The sequence below is a fragment of the Oncorhynchus mykiss genome, chromosome 22, assembly GCF_057628025.1.
Source record: "Oncorhynchus mykiss isolate SJ-2025 chromosome 22, ASM5762802v1, whole genome shotgun sequence".
Classification (NCBI taxonomy): Eukaryota; Metazoa; Chordata; class Actinopteri; order Salmoniformes; family Salmonidae; genus Oncorhynchus; species Oncorhynchus mykiss.
In genome coordinates, this window is record NC_143043.1 from 20,027,652 (window position 1) to 20,053,485 (window position 25,834).

The following is a 25,834-nucleotide window of genomic DNA, read 5'->3' on the forward strand; positions in this document are numbered from 1 at the left end:
CGTGTAAGCTATTTTTTTTTATCTCATTCGAGCTGTGTTCTGATTATGAAGGGGTCCCAAAAGTTTTCATAACCCCTGATGTAGGGAATAGGGTGCCATTTGGGAGGCTCTGTGTGCTGCAGGCGATTCATTCGACACATCCCCCTCACTCAGCATCCACTTCACTTCCTGGTCTAAATCAAATCAGTCTCCGTGCACTTTTATGCTCCTGCACATCCTTTTACACATCAATAAACGTGCAGGGGGCATAAAGGTGTAATGGCTCTATAATATAATCTCCTTGGTATTACAATATGAATTTCTGCCTGGCACCTGAGGCAAAATGGGTGAATGTCTGACCCCAGTTTTCAGAGATAATGGGGGGGGGGGTGCATTCATCTTTAGTCATCACCTGCAACGTCTCCCTTTTCCGTTGAAGGAACCCTTCACCCACCGAACAAGCAAGTGCAATCCTGAAACAGGATTAGAATTACCCCACCATTACAGGATAACAATTACCACAGATACCAGATAATAGATTTTAAACCCTGCTGTCACTTAAAATAGCCGCCATTAAGTTATTCCGTGCAATCACATTCCACTGTATCTACTGCGGTGTAAAGACATGACAGACCGCGCCCTGACAAAACAAGCTGTAACGTCTCCCATTCAGCTATTTGGCTTACTTTGAGAAACATACTGTACCCCAATTGACCCCAGTCACTTTCTCATTGCTCGTCGTTGCAGTATCAGGGCGTGCAAAATGCATTCACAAAATCTCCAAAAACACCCAAATACGTCCTTTCAGAAACAGAAACGCTGCCAGTGTAGTGATGTAGGTCTTCACATGTTGTACACATGAAATCTTGTTTCTTTCACCAGCCGTGCTGCGCGGGCTGTGTCCGTATAGGGACACGCTTGGCCTGCACAGCTGATTGGGGGGGAAACAGCACGACTCGACCAGCATGGATCATAACGTTGCAGATAAAGTTCTCAAAACCAAGCCAAATCACACAAAGAAATGTCTGGAACCTTCTATAACATGCCGGCTTACATCAAAAATACATCTTTTGATTCTTTTCCCTTTAACATCAGATCAGTTTTCAGATGACACAGAAAATCGCATCCCACTGAGGCAGCAAGAGCAGAACAGTGCGGAGATGATTTGTGACAAGCATCAGCACCGCCATGTCTCTCCATTGCTGCCTGTTCCATTTACATTGAGGGGTGGTAGTGACACTGAGCTCCTTACCGGTCCTCTTTGATCCTGGCCAGCAGAGGCTCCAGCCAGCCCGTGGTGCACTCACAGTGGGCATCCAGGAAGGTGATGACCTGCCCCCGTGTGGCCGCAGCCCCCCTCAGCCTGGCCCGGATCAGCCCCGTCCGCTGCTCCATCCGCAGGACCCGCACGGGAACCTCCAGGGTCTGACCATAGTTCTCCAGCTTCTTTCCCAAGAAGTCTGACAGAAGAGGAGAGGACATGCTTCAAACTCCTGAAGAACTTCCTTATTTGGTTATATTATAACCCAATACTAAGAACTACATTAACTAATCCTAGATTGCACCTTTAAACCCAGTAAAGCTAGTGAGTTGATGGGTTTATTTGACACTTATTTAACCCTTATTTTACTAGGTAAGTTGACCGAGAACACGTTCTCATTTACAGCAATGACATGTGGAATAGTTACAGAGAAGAGGAGAGGGGATGAATGAGCCAATAGGAAGCTGGAGATGATTCGGAGGCCATAACGAGGGCCAGATTGAGAATTTAGCCAGAACACCAGGGTTAAAACCCCTACTCTTACGATAAATGCCATGGGATCTTTTAGTGACCACAGAGAGTCAGGACACCCGTTTCAACGTCCCATCCGAAAGGTTTAAGTTTAGGCTGGACCCAGCTACAGTACCTCTCTCACTGGCGTCGTCCACCAGCAGGATCTCCTGCAGTAGGTGGCGTGGCGAGCGGTTGATGACACTGTGGACGGTGCGGAGCAGGGTGCTCCACGCCTCGTTGTGGAACACAATCACTATGCTGGTGTTGGGGAGATCGTCCGTGTACACCTTGGTCTTGCAACTGATGGACAGACAACGAGAGCTCTGGTTAGGAGATCAAATGTGCTGCTACTCCTGACACTTGTCTACATTGGAATTCGATCAAGACTGAGCATAGTTGTGTGATATTTCTGTACATACAGTATAGCCTACTATACGTGGTTGAACATTAGAGCACCGGAACAAAACAAACCGCTTCGAAAAACAAAACCAACATTGACAAGAATTTATATGGTGTGGTCATCGGCATGCTGCTCCACACACACAGGCTATATCTCAAATGGCACCCTATTCCTTCCATAGTGCACTACTTTTGACCAGGGATCATATAGGGAACGTCAGACAACAACCTTATATTCAATCAAATAAAACAAAAATAACAGGTGTCAGAATAAAAATTCCCAATAACAACAACTCACATCAACGACATCAACAATAACACAAAGCTCATTTGAGTATGATCCCTCCAACGTAAATAAGTTACAAATATAACAAATATATAGAGCCGCAACAACCTCTTTGACTACAGTGAGATAAATGACATTCCCTATATGGTGGAGCGGAAAGCAGGGGTATCCTGTTCGCCCCACTACGGGTGACAGGACAGACTGACAGAATGGGGGCACCAGGGTAGCTAGCTACTAGCCACTGAACAAACCTCTTCTTTCTCTCCACAACTGGCTACTACACCACACGGCACTCTCTCACAGAAGTTCACGTTTTTTTTCAACGTCAAGCTTTTAAAAAAAAAATCGTGCTTAGCACATTCCTGGTAGATGTGTGAAATGGAGTGCATGCAGTGTTTTACATGTGTCTTTATCAACTCAGTTTGAATCCAATGTAAAAACCCATGGTGGACAGTCATACAATTGAGTGTCAAGGCAGTAGGCACCAATACACATTCAATTTTTAAACATACAGACCATGTTGACAGCATTGGCATATGTTTATATTCTCTGCATCGTTATTTATATTGTTGTATTGAAAATGTTCCTATTTTCCTACAACATGAGAGACCTTGGGACTGCAGCGCAGGGCACTTTGTAAAGAACAGTTGATAAGAAATGCTCTGTAGAAATACATAAACATGAATCACGGCGATGTCGCCAGGAGAGACTGCCTCTAGATCAGCTGCTCAAGACGAATGTGGGTCATGTTTCACACAAATTGCTCTTTGGGTTTTCATTATCCAGCTCCAGTAGGTCTTGGGTGACAGTAAACAAAGCCCTTCTCCCATTCAGACTGTCACGGCTGATGTAAACCCACGAAGATTGTGATGGATCCAACACGGCTAAAGAGTAAGTCTAATATTCTTCACTTAGAGCAGTGGTGGCTGGTGGCACTTTAAAATCAGAGGACGAGCTCATAGTAAATCGCTGGAACGGAACGAATGGCGCGGTAGGAAAAACATCAAACACATGGTTTCCCTGAGTTAGATGCTGTTCCATTCCGGGCAAAACTATGGCCCTTGTCCCCCTCACCAGCCATCATTGAATTAGAGCATGTTGCATCATGGAATGAATCCTAAGGAATCCGAGGACTTAAAAGGGTTTTTTCATCAAAGTTAACAAATTGGTTGGTTCTGGACTACATCAAAATGTTCTGTTGGATCTTAGTTATTTGGTAGATAGTCTCTTATTGCTGTTAATCCTCTGCTTGCGGCTGCTCCTAACATTAAAAGGAACCCCATGCTGTTATTGTCAACATTGTGCTGTCAGCTGTGCTTTCTTGAATTCATTGAATTTTGCTGAAGTCTCTAGACTAAAACAACAACGAGTAAAAAAAAAAAAAGAGGCAGAAAGTAGATCCAAAATGGCAGCCCTTTGATAACAGGAATATGTTGCCATGTGAAGTGGACAGAGTTGGGCATCAAACAACAACTACTATCATTGTCTTTGCTATGTCAAAAATCTACTATTACTCTGGTGTAGATACACCATAGGTGCCATCTTGTTGAAATGTTTGCTGTTGATTTTTATGTATTTATTTAACCTTAAATTTAACTAGGCAAGTCAGTTAAGAACAAACTCTTTCACTCGTTTAAATGCATATGTGGTAAATCTATTTTCCATCTTACAATAATTGGTAGTGTTCCATCATTCCATCCCCATGGGGGGCAGCAGGTAGCCAAGTGGTTAGAGCATTTGGCCAGTAACAGAAAGGTTGCTGGATCGAATCCCCGAGCTGACAAAGGTAAAAATCTGTCGTTCTGCCACCGAGCAAGGCAGTTAATTCACTGTTCCCCGGGTGCCGTGGATGTCGATTAAGGTAGCCCCCCGCACCTCTCTGATTCAGTTGGTTAAAATGAGGAAGACACATTTCCGTTGAAGGCATTCAGTTGTACTGACTAGGTATCCCCCTTTCCATACTGTTTGTTGCAACACTTTGAAATTTCTGTTTCATACAATACATTTACATTTTTTTTATCCTCTGGTAAGTAAAGCCTTGCATGAGCCTTCAAAACTACTTTTCCCAGTCGAAGCTCGTTTTGTTCCGAGTTCCCAGTTGTCTTGAACGCACTGAAATCGGAAGTCTGAGATTCTTGAACGCAGCATGTGTCCTATCTTTCTATAATTTTGTTTGCGTGTAATAGGAGTGTGTGCGCCTCAGTGCACATAGAAATAGGCTACGTGGCCTGCACGCCTTGCTTTCTGAGTCAGTACATTGAGTAAGAGAAAAATGATTGTTCCATGTATGAATGGTGAGGAAATATCATTAATAATCATTAAGTCTGATTAAGACGAATGTATGTATCATTGGATGTGGAAAATGCCTTTTACATTATAGAACCAGTTTATTGGTTGTAATTGCCAATTGGGTCATGGGTAACTGTATGGTCCTGGGAAGGGGCCAAGTACTAATACATGTATGTACCTGTTTGAGGTCCTGCTAGACAGATTTGATTTGGTTTCTCCAGCAGATGCTGTTCAGTTTGGTCCTCTACCTGTATTCGTTCAGCTAGGACAGGTTAACCCTGATAATGAGGCTATATCCTTTGGGCTATTGCCGGTGCCTAATTGGTAAATCTACTCATATTTTATATGGTATTTCGCTTTCACCATTGCACTGCCAAGACCTGTAAATAAATCTACGCTGAGCATGTCAACCTGCCTTTTTCTGATTTCATTCCCTTACTACGACTGCCAGGTACCTATTTCACAATTACATAACCAAAATGTGTTAAAGACAAAATAATGAAAAGGGCTGCCTGGTTGCCTCAAAAAACAGACAGAGATTTGTAGTTGAACAAGTCATTGCACGTATAGATTTTTCTGTTTTACTTATCTTGAGACTTGACTTGGAAAAAACTTGTGACTCAACTTGTCTCGACTTGCTCTCAGAATACACGACTCGAGACACGACCCGTTCTACTTGGGACTCGACTTGAGACTCAGACCTTGTGACTTGCCTATGACTAGAATAATAGTGACTTGGTCTCACCGGTATCAAAGCTTCTGAGAGGGAGCGGAGGAAGGTTACAGCGTTGTTAAAGTGGGTGGTGCGTGCCGTGCCGAGTAAAGAGGTCAGTAGTGCGATTCAGAGTGTGTGTCTGGGAAATGGTCAAGCTCACTCACCCGTCCAGTCTCACATCCGGCAGACTCCTGTTGAGCGCAATCATGTCACTGGCCATCAGGTTGAACTGGTTAATCTTAAAGAGCTCCTTCATTTTCTCCTGCTCGTCCTTTGCGATAACCACCGCCTTCCCCATCTCCCCTGGGCCCTCGTGGGTCCGCGATATGACCGCTGCAATACAATGGGGAGAAATGTTACATATTTAATACTCACGATGTGATTTCACAGTTATTTCAATGGGAGCGGAAGGTCACACATACAATTCCAGCTACCGAATAAGATGAAAGAAATCTGTTAAATGCAGCTAGATCTATTTTATTGTATCTATTAATAAAGATACAGTACTGTGGGAAGTCCATGAACTTAAAAATGAACCGTGAGCAAATGAACCATGGTATAGAGTGTGTCTAAGAGAGAAAGACTGGCCTCAGATCAGTGTGAGATTATGGCCACATTATCAGGCTTTGAATGCTGAGGCCATTAAAATGTCCCAAACAGCAAATGAAATCCTGATCAGTCAGACACTGGTGCAGCTTCCCCAAGTATTCTGTATCCATTAACCATGCTATTCTCAGGGCCGGATTAACGAACAGGCACACAGGGCATGTGCCCCTGGGCCCCCGAACCTCCAGTGGGCACCCAAGCAATTACATTTTTTAAGGTTATGGGCCCCCTGGAGGACATTTGTTTGAAAACTGCTCAATTCTCTCTGAGCCTCATGGCACAATGTGTAGAATAGCAGGAAATTAGCTTTAAAACTGAAAATGTTGTCGTAACCTCATAACAAAATGTGTAGAATAGCATTATAAAACTTCACTTTTTATCAACACAAAATGTGTTATCCGTTTTACCCCAAAAACGTCGGTGCCCCAGGGCCCCAAATGCGGTAGTCCGACCCTGACTACTCTTGCCATACAATCATGCCCCCTGCCCTCCATCCCCCTGAATTTTTTTTGTACATAACATTTCCTACTAGCAGAGACTTTTCTGATAACCCCTTTATGTAGGAAAAATGTACTTACTATGACTCTGATATGTGGTTGTCTCACCTAGCTGACTTATGATGAATGCACTAACTGTAAATCGCTGAGGATAAGGTCTGCTCAAAGACTCAAATGTCAAGTATCATCTAGGTCTGTTGGAAAATCCCATATTTGTCCAGGGACTTGGGGCTAGCCCTCCTTTCTGTCATTGATGAAGGAGTGAGAGAGCATTATCACAGCTGCCCTCTGCTGTTAAGAAATATCAGCTCATAATCTGATCACTCGGCATCACTAAGGATCCATTGAAGCTTTGAGAACAGCGGCACCATCCCAAGCTGCATCTGTTGCACACCGCTCTACACCGCTTCACAATGATCCAAAGGTAAATAACCTCTGTGGATTTATGCTCCGCTCTCCAATAATCTCAAGCAGAGTGATTTCCATGGGGGACAATTGAGAGAGAGAGAGAATATTCAGGTGAATGTCTTGTGATTTCTAAATGAAAACATGTACAGTTTCCTCACAAGTTCAAGTGAACGGAGGGGTATACTACAAAGCAGAATTAATGAGTTAGGCAGCTTACATTGATAAACAACCAAAAATATCTACAGATTTTCAGGTTCATTAAGAAATCTAAAATGTAATGTGTTTTTGGTTGTTAAGTCAATTAGACCAAGCCCATTTCCATATTTTCTTTGTAAACAATGTAAAGCTATTTCAGAATATTTAGGCAAATTAGCTGGCTACTGTAACTTACTGATTCTGCTTTGCAGCATACCCCTCTGGTCAATAGTATCCTCGAGCTTAGAAATAACAAGACTTTGGTATCTTCCCTTTCTCTGGCTCTTCAGCCCAACAAACACATCACTGATCCCCTGACATGGACCACGACAACAGTAACTCTATTCTAAGGCCCATAGGTCTTATGCCCTGGTCCTGTCCAGTGACTTTGTCTGAAATGATATTATAGGGTCTTCACCCTCATATATAATGGGTCTGTAGAGACATGGTCAATAGTGTTGAGCTAAAACAAGTGCTCTATCAATCCTGTTTCCTGTGAACCATATCTTTACAGTTTTTTTTGGGGGGGGGGGGGGACATAAATAATGGAGATCAATTAGCCTAACTTCTGTGAGTTATTAAATATGTATTTTAAATTAAAAAATAAGTATAAATTAGGGGTGTGAATGTTTAAATGACAATCCTTAATGTTAAGAGAAACATTCAAATCATAGTGCAGTTATCACAAAACATTATTTTCCATTTTATACATTTTATAGCCTAAGTAGACTATATGGCTACAAAGGCCTGGGGAAAGGTGTGTCATTTAAATAAAACCAGAGAGAAAGAGGCTAACTAGGCTAATTTGGTGAATTTGCGAGGCATGCAAGACAATTTAAGGCATTGCAGACTACCAAGACATACAGTATGGGCATGGTTCTGCCTGCCTCTCCTCTCTAATGCTGGCCTGCCTGCTCTTTCTCTTCGCTAATGACGCAAGTGTGTCTGTTGCGAATAGAATATCCTAGTTAGGCTATTCATGGAACCGATGTTGCCGGGATACAGAGGTATCCAGTCTTACGAGCAAGGGTTTGCTACTCTTCGTTGAGCAAAAGCTCAATCCAGGTGGGAGATCACATTGATCTGCAGCCGGCTCTGATTATATTATCTGATTATTTTAGTTTAGTTCCCCACATCCTCAAGCCATTTCTATGCTTAATTTACTTTGCAGAAGAGAGTGGAAGGGGAGTTTGGCCTGTTCAGGTTTGGTGAGTTAGAGACTGGGAGCATCTCAAATGGCACCCTAGTCCTTATATAGCGCACTACTTTTCCGCAAGGACCATAGGGCTCTGGCCAAAAGTAGTGCACACTATGAAGGGAATAGGCTTCCATTTCGGTCATACACTGAGTATAAAAACATGAACCCCCAAAGAACGTCCTCACTTCTTCAGGCCATGGACTCTACAAGGTGTTGAAATCATTCCACAGGGATGCAGGCCCATGTTGACTTCAAAGCTTCCCACAGTTGTGCCACATTGGCTTGATGTCCTTTGGGTGGTGGACCATTTTTGATACACAAAGGAAACTGTTGAGTGTGAAAAACCCAGCATCGTTGCAGTTCTTGACACAAACCGGTGCACCTGGCACCTAGCATACTCAAAGGCACTTAAATATTTTCTGAATGGCCGACATACACAATCCATGTCTCAAGGCTTAAAAATCCTTCCTTAACCTGTCTCCTCCCTTTCATCTACACTGATTGAAGAGGATTTAACAAGTGACATCAATATGGGATCATAGCATTCATCTGGTCAGTGTACGTCATAGAAAGAGCAGGTGTTCATAATGTTTTGGACACTCAATGTAGATGCTGTGTTTTTGGGGCAGCTCCCCTCCTCCTGTCCTTCCTCTCTCTCCCTTGCCTCCTGCTTCCCTGTTTGACCCAGTTGGCAGGTCATGTATTCGTGCAGATCCTACTGGGCAGGGGATCACAAGAGCCCAACAATGCACTTCTACTGTTTGTTTCAGGGATAGCACTTACAGTGAACTCACTCTCAATTGGTGTCAAATTCAATTCCTGGAGGGCCAAGTGTCTGTGGGTTTGCAATCCTCCCTTGTACCTGATTGATGAATTAAGGTCATTGATTAGTTAAGAACTCCCCTTACTTGGTTGTTAGGTTTTAATTGGTCACGAAATGAAAGAAACAAAAGCCAGTACACACATGGCCCTCCAGGAATTTAGTTTGACACCGCTGGCTGGCTAGTACTTACACTGCTTACACTTTCTCAACATCGCTAATCCTACAGTTGAAGTCGGTAGCTTAGCCAAATACATTTAAACTCAGTTTTTCAATACTCCTGACATTTAATCATGGTAAAAATTCCCTGTCTTAGGTCAGTTAGGATCACCACCTTATTTTAAGAATGTGAAATGTCAGAATAATAGTAGAGAGAATGATTTATTTCATCACATTCCCAGTGGGTCAGAAGCTTACATACATTCAATTAGTATTTGTTAGCATTGCCTTTAAATAGATTAACTTGGGTCAAATGTTTTGGTTAGCCTTCCACAATAAGTTGGGTGAATTTGGCCCTTTCCTCCTGACAGAGCTGGTGTAACTGAGTCAGGTTTGTAGGCCTCCTTGCTCGCACACACTTTTTCAGTTCAGCCCACACATTTTCTATAGGATTGAGGTCCGGGCTTTGTGATGGCCACTCCAATACCTTAACTTTGTTGTCCTTAAGCCATTTTGCCACAACTTTGGAAGTATGCTTGGGGTCATTGTCCATTTGGAAGACCCATTTGCAACCAAGCTTTAACTTCCTGACTGATGTCTTGAGATGTTGCTTCAATATATCCACATATTTTTCTTCCCTCATGATGCCATCTATTTTGTAAAGTGCACCAGTCCCTCCTGCAGCAAAGCACCCCCACAACATGATGCTCTCACCTCCGTGCTTCACGGTTGGGATGGTGTTCTTCGGCTTGCAAGCCTCCCCCTTTTTCCTCCAAACATAACAATGGTCATTATGGCCAAACAGTTCTATTTTTGTTTCATCAGACCAGAGGACATTTCTACAAAAAGTACGATCTTTGCTCCCATGTGCAGTTGCAAACCATAGTCTGGCTTTTTATGGCAGTTTTGGAGCAGTGGCTTCTTCCTTGCTGAGCGGCCTTTCAGGTTATGTCGATATAGGACTCTTTACAGTGGATATTGATACTTTTGTACCCATTTCCTCCAACATCTTCACAAGGTCCTTTGCTGTTGTTCTGAGATTGATTTGCACTTTTCGCACCAAAGTACGTTCATCTCTAGGAGACAGAACACATCTCCTTCCTGAGTGGTATGACGGCTGCGTGGTCCCATGGTGTTTATACTTGCGTACTATTGTTGGCACAGATGAACGTGGTACCTTCAGGCATTTGGAAATTGCTCCCAAGGATGAACCAGACTTTCGTTGAATCCCATGCGCAATGGAAACTTTTATATGTTGTGTTTGAAAGAATGGTGCAGCTTTGGAAAGCGGACGTCTTATGGGCTCCTGACTATGGTTGCACATTTTGGAGAATATTCAGAGGTGGAAACTTTCAGTGGAAATTAACGGGAATATATGGGAATTAATGGAAATATATGCAAATTAATATTATATTTAAATGTAGATGTTTTTTGCATTGGATGTATTTACCATATCATATGGAGACAAACATAAACCTTTTACCTTATCATGAGTAGACATAATTGCAAATTATTAAATCCTTCAAATATAAATAAAAAAACAATTTAGTTATGAATTTAACTTGAATTAATTGAGTTGACTCTTCACATGGGATGATTTCACTGAACAAAAGAAATGGAATATTGACTGATCACCAATGATCCATTGCATTTCCCTGGACCTCCTCAAAGTCCACCTCTTGAACATCATCTTCACTGTCACTTTCCAACCTTATTGAGGATGACTTGTTGTCAGGCTAAAAAAAAACTCAAGTTTGCCAGGATGGCCACCAATTGTTCAACCCTTGTATTGGTCAGCTTGTTGCATGCTCTGGTGTGTGTGTTCCCAAAGATGGACAAGTTGCGTTCTGAAGTGGCTGATGTTGGTGGGATTTGCAGGATGATAGAGGCAACAGGGGAAAGAGCCTCATATCCATAAAGTCCCTTCCACCAGGTGGCTGATGAGATATGTTGGCATGACTGCCATATTGTATCTCCATCCCAAACACCTTGCTTGGAAGTGTACTTCCACAGACAGCCAAGACCCTTGCCCTCATCCAGGCCAAGGTGGCGAGACACGGTAGTGATGACACCATAGGCCTTGTTGATCTCTGCACCAGACAGGATGCTCTTACCAGCATACTTGGGGTCCAACATGTACGCTGGGGCGTGTATGGGCTTCAGGCAGAAGTCTTCACGCTTTTTGGATGTATTTCAGAACTGCAGTTTCCTCTGCTTGGAGCAACGGTGATGTGGGAAGGGCAGTACGGATTTATTCTCTTACATCTGCAAGCAGAGTCTGAACATTAGACAGGATGGCATTGTCTCCCTCAACCCGTGCAATGGCTACTGTTATATAATTCAGGCTGCTTACCACTCTCTCCCAAAATACATCATCCAGGAGGATCCTCTTGATGGGGCTGTCCATTTCGACAGACTGTGATATGGCCATTTCTTGGATAGACTCCTTCCCCTCTGGGAGACTGTCAAACATGATGACAACACCACCCCAACGGGTGTTGCTGGGCAGCTTCAATGTGGTGCTCTTATTCTTCTTACTTTGCTTGGTGAGGTAGATTGCTGCTATAACCCTTCACATTTCCTTGGCTCTCTTGTAGAGTGTATCCATTGTTTTCAGTGCCATGATGTCCTTGAGGAGCAGATTCAATGCATGAGCAGCACAGCCAATAGGTGTGATGTGCGGGTAGGACTCCTCCACTTTAGACCAAGCAGCCTTCATGTTCACAGCATTGTCTGTCACCAGTGTATATACCTTCTGTGGTCCAAGGTCATTGATGACTGCCTTCAGCTCATCTGCAATGTAGAGACCGGTGTGTCTGTTTACCCTTGTGTCAGAGCTCTTGTAGAATACTGGCTGAGGGGTGGAGATGATGTAGTTAATTATTCCTTGCCCACGAACATTCGACCACCAATCAAATATCTAAATATCTACGTCGGCACTGACGAAAATGGCCCAAACCTGGGAGATCCTCCACTCTAGAGAGAGAGGGTCCCATCTGGATAAAAGATATGCACGGAGTTGAGGCAACCAGGGGCATGCTTACCCAAAGTGAAAGCATGTGCGCACTGGTCCCCAGCAATAGAGCCCCACAGTGGAGGTGTCATAATACCCATAAACCTTTTTATTTATTTTTTTCACCTTTATTTAACCAGGTAGGCTAGTTGAGAACAAGTTCTCATTTACAACTGTGACCTGGCCAAGATAAAGCATAGCAGTGTGAACAGACAACAACAGAGTTACACATGGAGTAAACAATAAACAAGACAATAGCACAGTAGAAGAAAAACAAATCTATATACAGTACATTGTGTGCAAAAGGCATGAGGAGGTAGGCGAATAATTACAATTTAGCAGATTAACACTGGAGTGATAAATGATCAGATGGTCATGTGCAGGTTAGAGATACTGGTGTGCAAAAGAGCAGAAAAGTAAATAAAAACAGTATGCAGCGATTGGTTAGCTGCTCAGATAGCAGATGTTTAAAGTTGGTGAGGGAGATAAAAAGTCTCCAACTTGAACTATTTTTGCAATTTGTTCCAGTCACAGGCAGCAGAGAACTGGAAGGAAAGGCGGCCAAATGAGGTGTTGGCTTTAGGGATGATCGGTGAGATACACCAGCTGGAGCGCGTACTATGGGTGGGTGTTGGCATCGTGACCAGTGAACTGAGATAAGGCGGAGCTTTACCTAGCATGGACTTGTAGATGACCTGGAGCCAGTGGGTCTGTCGACGAATATGTAGCGAGGGCCAGCCGACTCGAGCATACAGGTCGCAGTGGTGGGTGGTATAAGGTGCTTTAGTAACAAAACGGATGGCACTGTGATAAACTGCATCCAGTTTGCTGAGTAGAGTATTGGAAGCTATTTTGTAGATGACATAGCCGAAGTCGAGGATCGGTAGGATAGTCAGTTTTACTAGGGTAAGTTTGGCGGTGTGAGTGAAGGAGGCTTTGTTGCGAAATAGAAAGCCAACTCTAGATTTGATTTTAATTTGGAGATGTTTGATACGAGTCTGGAAGGAGAGTTTACAGTCTAGCCAGACACCTAGGTACTTATAGATGTCCACATATTCTAGGTCGGAACCATCCAGGGTGATGATGCTAGTCGGGCGTGCGGGTGCAGACAGCGAACGGTTGAAAAGCATGCATTTGGTTTTACTAGCGTTTAAGAGCAGTTGGAGGCCACGGAAGGAGTGTTGTATGGCATTGAAGCTCGTTTGGAGGTTAGATAGCACAGTGTTCAAGGAAGGGCCAGAAGTATACAGAATGGTGTCGTCTGCGTAGAGGTGGATCAGGGAATCGCCCGCAGCAAGAGCAACATCATTGATATATAAAGAGAAAAGAGTCGGCCCGAGAATTGAACCCTGTGGCACCCCCATAGAGACTGCCAGAGGACCGGACAACATGCCCTCCGATTTGACACACTGAACTCTGTCTGCAAAGTAGTTGGTGAACCAGGCAAGGCAAACCTAGCGATCAAACAGGGAAATGGTTCCAATCCTTTTCCCACCATTTATTTTTCACATAGCGGATTTTAGAAACACTTCAAATAAGGTCTGTGGTTCGTGTAGACTTAATCTGGCGTGACGATGTAAATCTCTCTCGGAAAAGGTGACTTTTATCAATATATTCGGCTCTATTTACTCTGATTCGAAAATGCTAATTAGCATCAAAGTAGACATAATGCAAGGCTACTAATCCCTGCAAGCCATTTTTTTTATTTCATTTAACCCTTATTTTACCAGGTAAGTCGACTGAGACCACGTTCTCATTTACAGCAACAACCTGGGGAATAATTAAAGGGGAGAGGAGATGAATGAGCCCATTGTAAACTGGGGATGATTAGGTGACCGTAATGGTATGAGGGCCAGATTGGGAATTTAGCCAGGACACCAGGGTTAACACCCCTACTCTTACAATAAGTGCCATGGGCTCTTTAGTGACTACAGAGAGTCAGGACACCCATTTAACATCCCATCCAAAAGACAGCACCCTACACAGGGAAATGTCCTGGAGGAAAGAGTGCCTCCTACTGATCCTCCAACACTACTTCCAGCAGCATCTGGTCTCCCATCCCGGGACCAACCAGGACCAGTTTAGCTTCAGAAGCAAGCCAGCAGTGGGATGCAGGGTGGTATGCTGCTGGCCTAACTGACACCTTTGCTAACATGTGTTCATTTAAAAGATGCACAAGACAGTTCACAGAATTGTCAATTTAAAGAAATGTACCCAATTTATTAATTTACTACATTTCACTAACATTAACAGCACAAGCCGCCCCAACAAAAACAGGGGGAAGCGCCTGAGCGCCAGATACTCCTGGTAATTGACATTCAGTGAGCGCCGCACCAGTGTTCATACCCCCGAATCGAGGTGCCTTCGTACAGCGCACCCCACCCATGGGGGGGATGTGGCTGTCGTGATCACTTTGCGGGATACAACTCATTCCATGGGTGCCCCCTAACAATAGCAGAGGGTCCCAACACTGGGCCATGGCCCGTAGCCTTAACAGGGACACCCGAAGCAACCGGCTTAGGCTGTGAGATGCGTTCAGGTAAGCGGCTACCACTCAGCGCTGGAAAGGCCGTATCAACAATAGCCCCACAGGAACAACTTCCATCACAGAAGCCATAATCCCCAGTAGGCATAGGCACTGGCAAAAACACACTTCAGAGCCGGAACCCAAACACGCTCCGTGGGGATAGAAAAGCGTGCTATGCGAGTGAGTTGATTTGAGTCTAGCTCGAGACCCAGAAACAGAATGCACTGAGATGGAGTCAGACAGCTCTTTTTCTTGTTTCTTATGAAGTCTGGAGCAAGATGGCACCGACAGAGAGGGTCGCCTCGGTTCTAGTCCTTAGGAAACTATGCAGTATTTTTTTTTTTTATATATTCATTTTTACATTGTTAGCCCAGAAAATCTTAAGTGTTATTACATACAGCTAGGAAGAACTATTGGATATCAGAGAGACATCAACTTACCAGCACTACGACCAGGAATACGACTTTCCCAAAGTGGATCCTTTGTTTGAACCACCCAAGGCATTTGAACTGTTTCCAGGGGCTGAACCAAAACAATGTCGCCACAGGAGAGGTAGACGGAGCGGCCTTCTGGTCAGACTTCAGAGGCGCGCACACCACCCACCACTTCCGAGTATTTTACTCGTAATGTCCAGTCTCTAGATAACAAGGTAGACGAAATTAGGGCGAGGGTTGCTTTACAGACAGACATCCGGGATTGTAACATACTCTGTTTCACGGAAGCATGGCTCTCTGGGAAAATGCTGTCGCAGTTGGTACAGCCACTGAGATTCTTTGTGTGTCACACCAACGGGAATAAACATCTCTCAGGGAAGAAGGGTGGGGGTGTATTTTTCATGATTAATGACTCATGGTGTAATTGTAACAACATACAGGAACTCAAGTCCTGTTCAGTGGACCTAGAATACCTCACAATCAAATGCCGTCCTTATTATCTCCCACGAGAATTCTCGTCGGTTATTGTCACTGTGGTGTATATCCCCCCCAAGCCGACACGACGACCGCCCTCAAGGAACTCCACTTCTCTATGCAAACTGGAAACCATATATCCGGGGCTGCATTTATTGTAGCTGGGGATTTTAACAAAGCAAATTTGAGAACAAGGCTACCTAAATTCTATCAGCATATCGATTGTAGTACTCGGGCTGACAAAACACTGGATCATTGCTACTCTAACTTCCGAGATGCATACAAGGCCCTCCCTCACCCTACGTTCGGCAAATCTGACCAGGACTCCATTTTGCTTCTCCCCTCCTATAGGCAGAAACTCAAACAGGATGTACCCATGACAAGGACCGTTCAACGCTGGTCTGACCAATCGGAATCCATGCTTCAAGATTGTTTTGATCACGTGGACTGGGACATGTTCCGGGTAACCTCAGAGAATAATATAGATTTATACGCTGATTCAGTGAGTGAGTTTATAAGGAAGTGCATAGGAGATGTTGTTCACACTGTGACTATTAATACCACCCTAGGGTTCCCGAGTGGAGCAGCAGTCTAAGACACTGCATCTCAGTGCAAGAGGCGTCACTGCAGTCCCTGGTTCGAATACAGGCTGCATCACATCCAGCTGTGATTGGGAGTCCCAGGGTGGCGCACAATTGGCTCATCGTTGTCCGGGTTTGACCGGGGTAGGCCGTCATTGTAAATAAGAATTTGTTCTTAACTGACTTGCCTAGTTAAATAAAGGTTAAATAAATAACCAGAAACTGTGGATAGATGGTGGCATTCGCGCAAAACTGAAAGTGCTAACCAATGCATTTAACCATGGAAAGATGACTGGGAATACGGGCGAATACAAACAGTGTAGTTATTCCCTCCGCAAGGCAATCAAACAAGTGAAATGTCAGTATAGGGACAAAGTGGAGTCGCAATTCAACGGCTCAGACACGAGACGTATGTGGCAGGGTCTACAGGCAATCGAAAACCAGCCACATCACGGACACCGAAATCTTGCTTCCAGACAAACTAAACATCTTCTTTGCCTGCTTTGAGGATAATACAGTGCCACCGATGCTGCCCGCTACCAAGGTCTCCCTTCTCAGTGGCGCCAATGTGAGTAAGACATATAAACGTGATAACCCTCGCAAGGCTGCCAGCCCAGACAGCATCCTAGCCACGTCCTTAGAGCATGCGCAGACCAGCTGGCTGGTGTGTTTACGGACATATTCAATCTCTCTCTATCCCAGTCTGTTGTCCCCACATGCTTCAAGATGGCCACCATTGTTCCTGTACCCAAGAAGGCAAAGGTAACTGGTGTGAATGACTATCGCCCCGTAGCACTCACTTCTGTCATCATGAAGTGCTTTGAGAGACTAATCAAGGATCATATCACCACCTTACGTGTCACCCTAGACCCACTGAAATTTGCATACCGCCCCAATAGGTCCACAGACGATGCAGACGATGCAATCTCCAAACTCATCATTAAGCTTGAGGCCCTGGGTCTCAACCCCGCCCTGTGCGATTGGGTCCTGGACTTCCTGATGGGCCCGCCCCCAGGTGGTGAAGGTAGGAAACAACCTCTCAACTTTGCTGATCCTCAACACTGGGGCCCCATAAGGGTGAGTGCTGAGCCCTCTCCTGTTCACCCATGACTTTGTGGCCATGCACACCTCCAACTCAATCATCAAGTTTGCAGATGACACAACAGTAATAGGTTTGATCAACAACGACGAGACTTTGACATAGGGACCACTCAGATTGACTGCTTCTTGTGGCACCGTCATAGGATGCCAACTTTCCAACAACTCAGTTTGAAAAATGTCTGCCATGCTAGAGCTGCCCTGGTCAACTGTCAACTTGTGAAGTGGAAGCATCTGGGAGCAAGAACAGCTCATCCGCAAAGTGGTAGGCCACACAAGCTCACAGAACGGGACCGCCAAGTGTCCTCGGTTGCAACACTCACCACTGAGTGCCTTTGGAAGCAACATCAGCACAATAACTGTTCATCGGGAGCTTCATGAAATGGGTTTCCATGGCCGAGCAGCCGCACACAAGCCAAAGATCACCATGGGCAATGCCATGCGTCGCCATTGGACTCTGGAGCAGTGGATACGAGTACTCTGGATTGATGAATTATGCTTCACCATCTGACAGTCCGACTGACGAATCTGGGTTTGGCGGATGCCAGGGGAACGCTACCTGCCCGAATGCATAATGCCAACTGTAAAGTTTGATGGAGGAGGAATAATGGTCTGGGGCTGTTTTTCATGGTTAAGGCAAGGCCCCTTAGTTCCAGTAAATACAATGACATTCTAGATGATTCTGTGCTTCCAACTTTGTGGTAACCGTTTGGGGAAGGCCCTTTCCTGTTTCAGCATGACAATGCCCCCATGCACAAAGTGAGGTCCATACAGAAATGGTTTGTCAAGATTGGTGTGAAAGAACTTGACTGGCCTGCACAGAGCCTTGACCTCAACCCCATCAAACACCTTTGGGATGAATTGGAATGCCAACTGCGAGCCAGGGAATTTATTTTTAACATGGGGGTTACCCTGCCGACCTGTACATAGGTCTGGCGATAAAGCACCTTGTAACCTAGCTGCGAATGGGACAGACAGCTCTGAAAAATGGACCCCATCTCTTTGAAATTGTATCTTATTCCTAGGAATGAAAAGTGTTGAGCTGGAGACAGACAGCTCATTTGGGTGCTCATATGAACCAGAGAGACTACATGTAGGATAATAGCGTGATGTGTTCTAACCCTGCTCGTTCCCTCGACTCCGCTTCCAACAACTAATCGTCCATAACCTGTATCACATAGGGACTAGTGAGGTAAAGGCAGGAATCAGCAATGAATCCCAGTAATGAGCCACTAATGCGGGAGGTGCACCCCCTTGTGGACAGTGACCCAACTTGTTACGCTCACCCTGGGGAGATTGAACTCCTTAAACCCTGTGAACACTGGAACGAGGGTAACTATATAGCCTGCATGAAGCCCCCCTCCTTTACGGGCACAGGGGGCTCTGGCAATGGCTGATGTAGTACCCCGTTTAACAAACGTGGAGGCACTGTTGTCACAGTACTGTTTTTGCGGATGGGAGCACTGGTCATTCAGACCCGTGCCAAGGACCCTCGCTCTGGGGGTTACTCCAGCCAAGTGCTCGGGGGGGCTGCTTTTTCATCGAAGGTGCACGCAAACCCTGCACCTCGAGTAGCCTCCCGTAACTGGCGACAGAGTGCACAGGAGCCAGGCAGCCACCGCATACCCCACGCCCAGGCAGCCACCGCATACCCCACGCCCAGGCAGCTACCGCATACCCCACGCCCAGGCAGTCACCGCATACCCCACGCCCAGGCAGCTACCGCATACCCCACGCCCAGGCAGTCACCGCATACCCCACGCCCAGGCAGTCACCGCATACCCCACGCCCAGGCAGTCACCGCATACCCCACGCCCAGGCAGTCACCGCATACCCCACGCCCCGGCAGCTACCGCATACCCCACACCCAGGCAGCCACCGCATCTGTTCATTTAACTTTGACTTGGAGTCCGTGGTAAATGCCACGACAACCGATGACTGGGGGCATGATTTCGACCCCGAACCCGGCTTAGTCATTGTCGTCTTGGTCGTTTTCTTAGACATCTTACTCATTGCAACAGCAAATTAAAGAATAACTAATTGTTTGTGATTAGAAAATGTATGAGAACAAGTACAACCTTTATCACACAATGTACAGAGGGTGAGCACGCTCTACCACTATGGCACAACCTAAGACAGTCTCGTCTTCCAATTGTTTGATTTAGTAGCGTGAATCACTCCTGTTCACGCTGAGGGGAAGAGCGGAATAATTGAAGGAATTAATCAGAGCTTATCAACTGTGGAAGGCGGGGCTTCCAGCGAGGTGCGGATTTCAATGGCCATGTCAGGCATGATGGTAGATCTTTCAACCAAAGTCGCAAGAGTGCGACTCCCCATTGTATGTTGACTGACTGAAAGGGAACAACTTTTGTTGTGTCATGATCATGAAATAATTATCTTGTGATAACGACAAAGCAACTTTTGTTTTTGTCGTGATCATGAGATAAATAAGTTGTGATCTCAACATAACGAGGGAATATCAAATACACAATACTACACAGAAACTGTAGTACTTCAATCTACTAGTCATAAGTGTACTGGGTTAAAGGGATTCAATCAAATTATAAAATTACATGTTGGTGAACTTTCCCTTTAAGAATGGCAAAAAAGGCCTAAGCTAAATAAAATTAACATTGTGATACAAGGATCAAAAACCATTAGCCAACCAAATCAATTTGACGATGTTCATTGGAGACTCTTAAAGCAGACTCTTAAAGCAACAGTAAATCAGAGAATGGGTGACAGACTGCCAAAGGACTAAGCCATCCATTCCCCCAAAAGCTTACACTGATATATTTAGAGTCTGAAAAGAACTCATTGCCGAGCACATGTATCAAATCGGCTAACACCATTTAAATTAAACTAAGAGCATAAGTAAATCGTATGTAACTGTTGTGATGGAAATTAGTCTGGAATCCAGAAGGCCACATAGATTTTTAGCTTCTTTCTGGAGTTTCTCTCCCCATTCTAACCTTTGAAAGCAGCTTAGCGGGCCATTTGTAAACTTGCTTTTTGGAAAGGGCATGTAAGGAAATGCTGGGCCAAAGAAGGAAAGGACACTCCTGTGGATAAGGTTGATTAACTAGGGCAGTGCTGTTTCTAGGCACAAGTGACATAAATATACACTTAGGGCACCGCTGCCACTAGGGACCCCCAACCAGGAAGTAAGGGCCTCAACTTACTGTTAGCGAGGATAGTGGAATACACAACGAGCAATTTCAAAATTTGGTAGCGCTTCATCAGTTTCCCTCTTGTTATGTCAGGTATTGACAGTCACTCAATTAGTCCATGTCAGCTAACATTTTATAAGTTAGTCTACCCTACTATCTAAACCTTGTAATAATCATGGCCCGAATTACATGCAAGGCACCTGCCCAAGGGCCCTGACAGCCAGGGGGCCCCCAATGATTTTGTTAGTTACTCTCACTCAAATATCATAGGAACATGGCATAAGTCATGGCAAAATGTGTAGAATGGCAGAACATTTACTTTAGAACTGAAAAAATTCCACTCCATCCCATGTCAAAATGTGTAGAACTGCAGGAAATCAGCATTAAACTGCAACATTTTCTAACCATCCCATGGCAAAATGTATAGAACTGCAAGAAATGAGCTAAAAAAATGCTAGAAACGGCCCTGAACCAGGGATTTGAGACTTACCTTTTTTTCCTTGAGAGTGAAAACCATGGTTATCTTAATTCTGCACTCAGTCTGAGATTCAACCAGTAACTCTGTTGCTTTTCTTAGAAGTTTACTGTGGTATTTGTTCTCCAAACATTCCCCAAATGTAATAGCAATGTAATAACACAAGAATAGTGTTCATTTGTATTGGACTACCGTGTGGAGTTGGCAAATCTGTCATGGTGACTGCTTCGCAGGGCCACCAACCCATATCTACAGAAGAAAGTCTATTCTATTGAATCCATTGGCTTCTATAGAAGTTATGAGTTGTGCTTGTTTCACCAGACATCAGTGCTCTGTCTGTTTGTGTCTGAAGTATGCATTGTTGTTGTTGTGTCTTGCTGGTGACAAATCCAATTTCCCCCTGTGGTATTAATAAAGTTTATTCAATTCAAGGGCTCACCTCTCAGAGCAGGGAGCATTGAGCGATCCTTCCTGTCGTCACATTTGTTACATTCACTGAAGTAGAGCAACAGGAAGACATCCACCAGCACCCAGACCAGCGAAGTGGTCAGCACCACCTTACAGTAGACAAACCGCCGCATCGCCCTCTACGTGACGTGGTGTCGGGGAGGAATCAGCAGGCGGGCCCCTGACAGAGAGCAGGAACTCAAACCAGCGGAGGGGAGATTGAGCGTGGGGCACACAGGGACAGCATCCCGCTACATAGAGATGAGAGCAAAACCAAACAACATGGTTAGATAGAGAACTTTAACAACCGAGAACTTTAACTTCACTTATGGAATGTTAATATTGAACATTGGGACAATGACACTGAAGTGAACAAGACTTGTTGAATTTAGTGATTCCACAGTTAACAGTTAGATGTACAGTTAACTGCCAAAATAAAGGAAACTCCAGCAGCGTGTTTTAATAGGGTGTTGAGCCAGAACAGCTTCAGTGCACCTTGGCATAGATTCTACAAGTGGCTGGAACTCTATTGGAGGGATGTAACGCCATTCTTCCAGAGAAATTCCATCATTTGGTGTTTTGTCGGTTGTAGAAAATGCTGTCTCAGGCACCGCTCCAGAATCTCCCATAAATGTTCAGTTGGACTGAGATCTGGTGACTGAGACAGCCAGGGCATATGGTTTACATCGTTTGCTCATCAAACCATTTAGTGACTACTCGTGCCCTGTGGATGGGGGCATTGTTATCCTATTGTTACCATAGCCATGGTAGCCAAAATAATGGCCTGACCAGCATTTTTATACATGACCCTAAGCCTGATGGGATGTTAATTGCTTAATTATCTCAGGAGCCACACCTGTGTGGAAGTGTAACGAGTGCGCTGGGTAGCAAGTTCAGGGAGTGCATAATTTAATGAACAAAACAAGAAACGCAGACAGGAAACAGAAACAATAATGCCTGGGGAAGGTACCAAAGGGAGTGACATATATCGGGAAGGTAATCAGGGAGGTGATGTAGTCCAGGTGAGTCTGATCAGGCGCAGGTGCGCGTAACGATGGTGACAGGTTTGCGCCTTAACGAGCAGCCTGGGTGCCTTAGAGGAGGGAGAAGGAGCAGCCGTGACGGGAAGCAACTGCTTTCAATATACTTTGTATCCCTCATTTACGCAAGTGTTTACATTATTTGGGAAGTTACCTGTACATTTTGCATGGAACATAGCTGTTGACGATGACTTAGTATTTTTCCAGTTCAGAGGAAAGCAGCAAGCTAATTCCTCCCTCAGAGTCTGCTTATCCTCTCTGGTGTTATTGGCTGCTTTGCCTGGACTAGGCAGATAGATTTCAGTCCAATGAGAATGTTTGTGGGGAACAGAAATCTCAATGGAATTAACTGAATGCCTCACTAGTATTCAACATGAAAAACACCATAATTTCCTCTGGAATATGACTTTCTCTGACTGGAATTATAGGCTTACAGTCAGAGGCAACAAGCTGCATTCAATTCAGCCTGTATGAAACCGTGTGCATGTCAAATGGCAAAGGAAAAGACAGTTCTATAAGAAGCAGCTGTCAGTCAGAAGACAACAACATGGAGACATTACTCGTAATATGAACCATTACATAGCTACCTGACAACAACTCCGGCAAGATAGTGATTGATTAGATCACAACTCAAATAGAGCATGCTATGTTTTCCTTCTAAAAATGTCAATCCCCAATGCAATTTAATGATGAACAGTAAGGCTTGTGCGACTGAAACATTTGCATTATTGTAAAGAAATAATATCTATGATGCCAGAGGCAAGGAGGCCATAATGACATAATAGACTATCAAATATTTTGTGTCTTACACACAAAATCTAGTATTGGACTGTTCTGTGGTGCATGAAGTTTCTAGAAACTCGATCATCTAACCACGCAAAAATAATACATGTTAACAGAAACCCCCTGTGTGTGTGAGCATGCGTGTGTTTGTGTGTTTTTGCATGTGTGTTTGTGCGTGCGTGTCATTGTGTTTTTGTTTACCCGCATTCTCCAATATGCTCAAGGCCCCCGTGCCAATGGGTGATTCTTGTAACACCCTTCTAGGCTCCTCCCCACGACATCTGACTGATCTCATGTCCGTATCATTCTCCTGCAGCATAGGGCAGTGTAGTGTTGTCTTTGTACTACCAGCATCATCTCTGCTCTCTGTCTATGTCCATCACAGTAGATGACTAGCCTGCCCTGGGCTAACTGTTGCCTCCTCCAAAAACAAGTCAGGGTGTCCATATCGACATTATAAATATTTAAAAAATGTTGTTTTTACAGGAACTTACTGGCAGCAGGTTACCTTTAAGTTACCGTAAACAAAAACAAAAGTACAGTATGTTACCGAAAATGTCAAAGTACTTTTGGTTGAACTGTCATAAGTAGGCCTACAAAGCTTAACCAGATGAGTAGGCTATGTAAGGTTGGACACTACCCCCAAAAGGCTTCGAGAATGACAGTCCAATAAAATAAAAACTCCCTTGTGTGCAATGTTGTCATCAGTCGCAAAGGACTTTCCCAAACCATACGAATGTATACCCATGTGTCGATTTTGGTGATAAGGTATTCAGATCTAAATCTAATCATGTATTTCAAAAACTCCATGACTCTGCTTGATATCCAAGACACCAACACCTAGTAACACTGGGCATGGAATCTTACACTACCTACCATATTTAATTTGATGGTAATTTCTGCTAACAAAAAATCTGATCATGTCTGCTGCGTCCCTGCTCGACCATCTGCTTGGTACTGTCGAGTGCTATGTTTGGGTCTGGTGCCACCAACTACGCTGGAGGTGACGATAGCAGTCCCCTCTGAAGCGGCTGGGTCATTAGTCCAACCATCTGCACAGATTAATATTTCCTGTCTGTTGAGCAGTGCACTGCAACAAGGTCTCTCCTTCATTACTAGAGTGTGCGGCTCTCCTTTCATTTTTTGAACTGTTCTACTCCGCTAGCCAGCACCTCGCCTAAATAGGCGTGCGTTTCTTTCGCCTCTAGACTCGCCCTTCATTACAGCACACAATTCAGCTGAAACACTTGTCTAAACAACATCAACATTATTGACTTCACCAGAGCTTTGGTGCTTTACCCACAGAGCCAAAAGTGTTAAATCGGTTGACAGCTCAGGCTCTGTGACAGTTACAGTATCCATAGGCTTCTACTCATCAAGCAAGGCTGCTCAAACAATGGCAATTGACAATTCGCTTTGCCCCAGAAGTTTGGGCAACCAATCACAGATCTTGAATGGATAGCAACTGTCATCAAGTCCAAAACCTCTGGCAAGTTTACGTTTGAATCACATCAAAACCACTGAGGCATTACAAAATCAAAGAGTTTTCATCCAAAAACGAGTTGTTTAAATGACTAAATAATTGAACAGTGCAACAGGGGTACTTGCTACTGTGATTTCTGAAATGCAGAGACTGTTGATTTAGTATTTTTAGAATCCAAAAGTATACTTTTGTTACATTGTTTGCTAGCTCAGCTAGTTAGCTAGCTAGTTCTCAGTCTTATTAACCACCCAATCTTGCTAACGCTAGCTAGCCAGTTAATATAACTTGTTTTTTCTAAATATATGTTAGAATGTTATGAAAACAACATTAATCTGCTGTCGACATCGGGATACGATTTAAGAGCACTATTTAGCTCCAAAAGTGGTTAGTAACTTTGGCTGCATGCTGACAGTGCATTCAGAGCCATCCAGTGGCTAGCCACACTACAACCTTCATTTTACCAGGTTCCTGTGTAGCAACTGTAATGACAGTCCACCACAACATACCAGGGGGGTAGTCTGTGTTTAATTTCATTGTGTATTAAAAACACAGTTTGAGATCATTGTGAGGGGATTTCGCCAGTGGTTAGAAAGGGGAATTGGGCTTCCTGTTGTTGTCTGAGGTTGTTGTCTGAGGTTGCAACAGTAACCAAGGGGGGTGGGGCTTAGCGAAGGGTCAATTAAGGTCTAATACTCTCTACCATTTCTGTCTGGTTTATTCTTAGATCACAAACACAGTTATCTGAAGTACTTGAGTACAATCCAGAAGCAGACTGAACTTCTCTCGTGTACAGGGACCTGATGCCAGCAATTATGACAGAGAGCACTTTGAGCCCAATCTTTCTCAATTTTCAGAATATGAGAAATCAGCACAAATCATCCAGCATTGGGCCTTCAGGACACAGGAAATGATTATCAGGATGGACTATAGGGCTGATACTCTTAACTCTGTCCATCGCTCCAATCCAATGGGTTGCTGTGACAG

General features: G+C 44.4%; 1 protein-coding gene across 3 annotated transcripts in view; it reads right to left on the minus strand.

The window, feature by feature from the left end:
* The window catches only part of LOC110501526 (polypeptide N-acetylgalactosaminyltransferase 13), a 69,202-nt gene that overhangs the window by 39,168 nt on the left and 4,200 nt on the right, over positions 1-25,834 (minus strand). For all 3 annotated transcript variants that reach the window (XM_021579170.3, XM_090215683.1, XM_090215684.1), the window contains exons 2-5: positions 21,537-21,795; positions 5,607-5,775; positions 1,887-2,053; positions 1,232-1,439 (exon numbers count right to left, since the gene is read on the minus strand). In XM_021579170.3, coding sequence (XP_021434845.1) covers positions 1,232-1,439; positions 1,887-2,053; positions 5,607-5,775; positions 21,537-21,678 — 686 coding nt within the window. In that variant the 5' untranslated portion in view covers positions 21,679-21,795. The remainder of the gene's footprint in view (positions 1-1,231; positions 1,440-1,886; positions 2,054-5,606; positions 5,776-21,536; positions 21,796-25,834) is intronic.